The sequence below is a fragment of the Mauremys mutica genome, chromosome 3 (genome assembly GCF_020497125.1).
Source record: "Mauremys mutica isolate MM-2020 ecotype Southern chromosome 3, ASM2049712v1, whole genome shotgun sequence".
Classification (NCBI taxonomy): domain Eukaryota; kingdom Metazoa; phylum Chordata; order Testudines; family Geoemydidae; genus Mauremys; species Mauremys mutica.
In genome coordinates this window covers 147,252,695-147,260,042 of record NC_059074.1, presented here as the reverse complement: position 1 = coordinate 147,260,042, position 7,348 = coordinate 147,252,695, and the positions used below count along the sequence as shown (strand labels likewise).

The 7,348-nt window shown below is 44.8% G+C and overlaps 1 protein-coding gene across 1 annotated transcript in view; it reads left to right on the top strand.

Moving 5' to 3' along the window:
* Positions 1–404: 404 nt before the first annotated feature.
* Positions 405–7,348, top strand: part of LOC123366502 (epoxide hydrolase 1-like) — a 48,755-nt gene continuing 41,811 nt past the window's right edge. Inside the window, exon 1 of the mRNA XM_045010026.1 lies at positions 405–564. Coding sequence (XP_044865961.1) covers positions 518–564 — 47 coding nt within the window. The 5' untranslated portion in view covers positions 405–517. The remainder of the gene's footprint in view (positions 565–7,348) is intronic.

Genomic DNA, 7,348 nt, shown 5'->3' with positions numbered 1-7,348 from the left:
TGGGGATTCGCCTGGGCAAGGGCAGGAGTGCAAGCCCCAAAGGATGGCAGGGTGCTGGGGAGCACTCAGAGAGCCCAAGTGGCTCAATGTGTATTTGGGTAGCTATCTCAAGGGCTCCCAAGCACTGGCTATACTAGCACCCTCTTGTCTTGTGTGGTGTAAATCCTTGATTCCACTGGCAGGACTGGACTTCCCTCTGCAGCCTCAACCCCCTCCCCCATAGTAGGCAGGGAGTGAACCGCTATCAGGGGATCCAGTGAGAGGAGAAATCCAGACAGCACCTAATCACCTGTAATCATGGCAGCAAGTTGCATAATGACCCGTTAAGAGGCACCCCTGTGCTTCTCTTGTAGCTCCACCTTGTGATAGAGGAGAGAGCAAGGATTGTGAGAGAGTCTGCAGATGGCAGCCTGGCCAAACAAACCTCTGTATGCTGTTCCTGTGTAAAGTGAAGCACTCACTGAGCCATCTGGGACAAGCAGTCTCTTAAGAAGGTGGTTGGAGCAGGTTGCCCTGCATGGCTACACATGAGATCTCCTCCTCAGGAGGCTGTACACCCCCCAGGTAAGTCTGTGAGCCTGCAAGACAGCTAACTGTTGTATGTATCTTGTTTGGGGTACCACTAAGGACTGTTTCCTCCCCATTTCCAAAAACAACCATGAATCCCACCCCCTCTGGTGTCATTTTTACTGGTGTTATTGTTATTTATCTTGTGTATTATGGTAACATTTGAGGACAGCAGTCAGGATTGGGCACTCTAGAGACAGAGGAAACAGTTCTTGCCCCATAGTGCTTACATTGTAGTTTTAAGGCAAGATGCAGTGAGTGAAAGATGAGGGCAAAGGTAATCAGATCCTGTGGTTCTGATTGATGAGTCCACAGCTGTAATGTCCATAGTTTGACAGCTCTAAATCACGTAAATATTTGTTAATTATATATACAAATTCCTTATCAAATATAACTTCCTGGGTTCCTTGTACATTTCCCCTCCACTCACACCTGGGGAAAAAAGTGATCCAGGGATTGCTGCCTATAACTTTATGTTTGGTTGGTCTCCCCGTTCTATATAAATAAACTATTCACAGTTGTCCCCCTACCAAGCATTATTAAATTTTGTATTAGCTCTGGGATATGCTTTCTGAGAGGCACAGCACAGAATCTGGTCTATTATTTTTAGTTAATTCTGGTGAAAGGGGTCAGATTGCTAAACCTGGAAACAGCCTCTGTTTAACCTCAGATCATCACAGACACTAGCAACTCAAGTTTTCCACATATATTGTCACCTACCATTGTATATCATTCTGATCAGGAGAGATTACCTATAGGCATAAGAGTTCAGTCCACTTTGTCTTTGGTTTCTCTGCTGAGACTGCCAGCTACACCCATTGTTATGGTGATTTTTATGATTTGGACACCTGTCCACTAGGAAGTGGACTGAGACCTCCAACTCAGTTCACCTGGGTCAGCCAGCCACCCTAACGTGGTAATGACTTTCTATCACTATCATCCACAGCTGGATTCAAACCAGATGCCAAGAACTGAAAGGTTCTTTATCCCATTACTGATCCCCTAAGCCACCCAGTCTCCAGTCTCTGCCTGTCTTGACTGAAGATTATCGAAAAGGAAATCTATAGCTTAAGGAAATTCTTCCAGGTTCAATAAAGCCTGGTGGGTAACTGTACTCTGCCTTGCTTTGTCCTGACCCCAATTACTAAACACTGATAAGGATCGGGAAGTAAGTGGCTGTATTATTTAACAAATGAAAGGTCAAAAGCGCTGCCATTCAGCAAGGTCAAAGGTTACCATCACTGTTATTAAACAATTTGAAAGCAACCTCTCCCATCAGTGGCTGTTCCAGGATAAAGCAGCAAGCAGCTGAGGATCCAGGCAGGCTGGGGGAAACAAAGCACGGACACCAGATATAGTTCAGTCCAACACTTGGTTGTGGGCTTCATTTCTAATACCTTCTTCAAAGAGGGGAAGTCAAGTGTTCCAGGAACACACACAGACCTGTTGTCAGTGCAGCTAGCTCTCTTGTTCCCACCCCAAAGAGATTTCAGATCCTACTATAGGTTAATAGGATGGCTGTCCTGTTAGAGTTACCATTCATTGGGTGAGATATTAAACTGAGGTCCCTTCCACCCATCTCTGGTGGGACATTAAATATCCTATGGCAGTTTTCAAAAAAAAGAGTTCAAGGAAAACTTCAGTGTCAGGGTCAAACATTTCCAATTTGATTAGGGCAGTTCTAATGCTGGAGACTGTGTGCGGGCTATTGCTGGATGCAGAATAGCCACTGCAAGCTTTACACTACCAGTACCACTTGACTTCGTAAAGTGCCTTGAGATACCTTGAATGTTAAAGGTGTTGTAGAAAAACAGTTTCTCTTCCATGGTGTTTACTTAGGGCATCACAATTCAAGAGGAAAGAACAGATGTTGATCCATTAATTACCTTATGGGAACCAGTAGGAGATATCATATTAATAGTGGCTGGTCAATGTCTCCTCACCTCCTGGAATAGATGTGACAGAGTCTCGGGCCTTCTCTGCCCTTTGCTAAGGGATACACACTCCCCAGCGAAGGAAAATCCACTCAGATCAGGTGATCAACAAAACAGTCCTCCACAGATCTAGAAGGGCCAGGAGGAAATACCGGCAAATCAGGAAACAGCAGGCCAGTTAAGAAAGGCAGAGCTGGGCGAGACTGGAGCAGACTAGATGTTCCTCAGGGAGAACACAAAACGCAGGCCCTGGCCCTTGTCCTAAGCACTGCAACTAAGTGCTTATATTTTGAAAAGGTTTTTTTCTCTTTGTTTAGAGGTACATACAGCCAAATCCTGAGTTGCTATTTTGTTACATGACTGATAAGGGACTGATGTCAAGTGTGACGTTGTACTCTATATGATTTTAGAAAAATATGCTAATGAGAGTGAATATAATGTAACTGGAATATGGTTCATGCAGAAGATCTCTTGTAAGGTATCATTACAAAGCTGATAATCTACTAAGTGTGGTCATCCTATTTGTATGAATGTATCATTCTTGTATCTGAAACTAGAAATATGAAATATAACTCTGAGGGCCTATTGTAATTATGCAAAGTGTGGGCCATTAATGGTGGTTTGTAATCTTGATGGCTCCCATTAACCAGGACAAATGACTGTGGATGGCTCTGTTTTACTTGTAAGTCTTCCTGTATACCTGTGTGCTAGCAAGTGGGTAATGAAGTCTTACAGTGACCTGTAATCATGTCCCCTGAACTGGAATCCATCTTTAACCTGGTGTTTTTCCATTTAGAAGGAGGGGTGGGAACCCAGAGAGGGACAAAGGATTCCCGCCTTATGCAAAAGATATATAAGTGGGTGGAACAGAACAAAAATGGCTGCAATCATGAGAAATCCCCTAGCTACCACCTGAGCTGTACCAGGGGCAAGGATTGTGCCCAGACTAGGAAGGCATCCAGTCTGTGATAGAAGCTTATTGAAACATCTCTGAGGGTGAGATTTTATCTGTATTCAGTTTTCTTACTGTATTAGGCATAGGCTTGCATGTTTTGTTTTATTTTGTTTGGTAATTCACTTTGTTCTGTCTGTTACTACTTGGAACTATGTAAATCCTACTTTCTGTATTTAATAAAATCACTTTTTACTTATTAATTAACCCAAAGTATGTATTAATACCGGGGGGGGGGGAGTAAACAGCTGTGCATATCTCTCTCTCAGTGTTATAGAAGGTGAACAATTTATGTGTTTACCCTGTATAATCTTTATACAGGGTAAAACGGATTTATTGGGGGTTTGGACCCTATTGGGAGGTGGACATCTGAGTGTTAGAGACAGGAACACTTCTTAAGCCGCTTTCAGTTAAGCCTGCAGCTGTTAGGGGATGTGGTTCAGACCTGGGTCTGGGTTTGCAGCAGGCTAGCATGTCTGGCTCAAATCAGGCAGGGCACTGAAGTCCCAAGCTGCCAGGGCAAGAAAGCAGGGCAGAGGTAGTCTCAACACATCAGTTGGCAGTTCCCAAGGGTTTTCTGTGATCCAACCCATCACACCAAGCTTTTGGCACAGACTTATGGCACACGCAGGGGGGCAACTTTACAGACACAGGCAGGTAGTGGTTGCAGTATCATGTATGGCCTGGAAGGAGACATTGCAGAGCAGCCGGGGCTACCACAATAGCCCATGAAAGCCTGCACTCAAGTGGACGCCATGGGATAAATTAAGCAAAGTTCAGTGTGTCCATCACTCCATCACTACTCTCAGATTATACTATTAACAGAGGTGGGATCAGTATCATTGGCATGCCCTGGGTTATTTCCTGGTGCTGTGAGACAAGACAGAAATTGGGCTTGGTGGAGAGAGATGCAGGCAGAGGTTACTCATCCCTACAGTGTAAGGCCAGACCTTTCTCATGGCTGTCTCAGGAATCCAGCACTGTCATGGGTTTAAAAAACATCCATGACTTTGAAGGATTTGTGTGCATAAGTGAGCATTGGAGAGGGTGGATGGGGCTGCAAATGTTAGGAACCAGGAGAGGAGGGTGCATCGTTTAACAGGGGTGTTGGATGAATAAGGGGGTTCGTGACTGGATGGGCTAATGTGGGAGGAGTTTGTAGATGATAAAAATTGCACAAACTTCATCAAGAGCTTCAAAGCAAAACCCTGAGCTCCACTGAAGTTGAACAGGGAACTGGAGCTCAGTGACAGCACTGTAGGGACAGAAAGGACCAGAGATGTCCCTTCTTCTCACAGCATAGGTGCTCTGCTCTGGCCTGGAGTTTGCACTAAACATGGGAAAACACATGTTACTTTGAGTGCATAGTATTGCCAGAGACAATGACTCTTTCCATGACCGTTGCCATTTTCACTATTGCTGTTAAAATTTCAGGCACCTTCCATCCATTTAAGTTTCCTCATAGATGAGACCCGAGGCAGTTCAGTAATTTGTTTCTAGAGTTGAAAAGATCTGGTGGAAAGGATGGGCTGAGAGATTCAAAGTGCTCCAGAGTCTGGGATTCATCCCACATGTTTCACATCTGGAATCTCCCTAGTAGCATTTTCTGTAACAAGATAGAAGAAACCAGGCCAGTAGGTCATGATGGGAACAGCTGTGCTGAGAGAGAGCAAATCTGTGGGATAACTGTGGGCAGCTTTCCCTGGAGACTCTCTTTGGCATGATCTTGAGTAAGAAATGTGCCCAGACCATGTGATTATCCTGCCCTAGTCAGGGAGAAGACAGCCACCAGGCCCAAAGAGCTGTCTTCATTATATCAGTCAGTTATATACAGTTTTCTGGCTTTTGGCTTCATTCCACATTTTTCAGCACTTCTGTAGTAGTGTTCTTCTTCCTGCCTCCTGCTGGAGCAGAGGAAAAGTGAAGAATTTATCAAACTGCCAGTATTGTCAAAATATCATCCTGCAGGGGGCATCACATGAACAGGGCAGCTGCCATTCTCCTGCCAACAGATTCTGTGCAGACCCCTTCCTTTGTGCTCTCCATTCACCCAGAGCAATAAGATGTAGACTTCTGTGGGACACCGTACCCACCACACTGCCAATCAAGCTGCCCACAGTATGATAGAAAGCATGTTGTTAAAGTGCTTCAGGAGGGGTAAATATCAAAGAGACTCTTTTATGGAATCACAGTCACGACTCCCGAGTTAGGGTGGTGGGAGGCTTCAATGTCTGTCTGTATTTATCTATCTGACATATTTCTAAGGAGCCCATTGCCCTAGTATCTTGGCACCTTTAATAGCTATAAATTGAGAAAATACATGTTTTCTTAAATTAGGGAATAATGCTCTGCTTTTCCCTCATGTCATCCAATGCTACTGCCTTAAAGGATACTAGTATCAAAAGAGAAGCAGCCAGAGGGAATCCATCATTAAGAAATAGCTCAAACTAGGAAATGCATCTTCCATCATGCCCTAACAGTGGCAAGATGTGAGCTTTGATAGATTTCTGTGGGGAGCTAATTCCTGATTGAACAGCCTGCTGCCAGTAATGTCTGACCCCCACAAATTCAACGCTGGGGACTGAACAACAGCCAGGTCATCTGTGTGGGCTGCAACTGCTGCAATGGGATGCAGAAGTGGTCTCTAAGATTGCCAGAGTCCTGAACCATTTAGGGCTTTAAAGATCATGACCAAGACCATGAAATGCATCCAGAAGTGAATCCAGAAGCCAATGGAATGCATAGTACTGGTCTGACGTGGTCTTGTCAGTGGTCTTAGAGAAAGCAGGCCAACACATTCTGTAGCTTCCAGTTGGCTCCAGGTAGAACACAGCGTAATAGTTTAGCACAGAAGTGACAAAAGTCTGGATGACCATTGCTAGACTCGCAGCTAAAAGGAAAGCACACACTTGTTTGGCCAGCTGAAGATGACAAGGGCATTTCTGGCCTGCTATTGGAGAATCCAGAGCAGAAATGAGTCCACAAAGATGCTGGGATCACAGGGCAAATTCCATTAACTCAAAGTGAAGTTACACTTCCTCAGAATGCTTCTTCTAGCCAGCTTTGCTTCTTATCTAGAACGAGCCTTATCCATCTAGTTATAGCCACATTACTACCTCAGCCTGATACAAGAAGAGCAGAAAAATGGCATTGTCTGGGTTCGTTTTCCACTCTAAACCCTGTTTTGACACCCTTCATCTTTCTCAGGAAAATTCTTTCTAACCTGAAACTTCTGCTCAGTCACCAGATTATAAAAGTTTAGTAGGCACTGGAACTAAGAGTCAAAGGGGGACCTGAGACATCAGTCTGCACTGCCCTTCTAGTTAAGTGTTTGTGTCTCTCACTGTGGGAGCACTGACAGTTTGGCAATGTGTCTCACCTCATGTTGTGGTCATTCCCCCTTAGTAACCATTCTGGGTTGTGTGGTTCCACTGTTGTCACCAGATGCCTCATAACAACATGTTCAAACAACCCAGCTGTCTCATGCTGTGTGGCTTCTTCTGTCTCTCTTCCAATGGTACAGTCAATTCAGGTTGTTTACAGGAAGAAAGGGGTGGACATTCATTGCTTTCTGCACCACATCTGCTGATGAGCCCATTCCCCTCATTCATATATATACACACACACTGCACAGGCCTTCCTCCATGTAGCTTTAAATTTGCATTAACCGAAGGGGTATCCTTGTTGTTGCAGTGGAAGGGGGGGGGAATGCTTTCTCTGGTTCTAGAGAAAGTTTTGCCCATCTGTAATCCCCAGTGTCTCCTCTGTTCAGAGCTGGGCTGTGACTGAAGAAACCTGAGATGGCCCAGGAGAAAGAACAGCAGTCTGCCTAAACTGTTTGAAGAGTTAATACTCTTTCCGAATGCTGGCACCTGGGAATCCTTTAATGACTTAG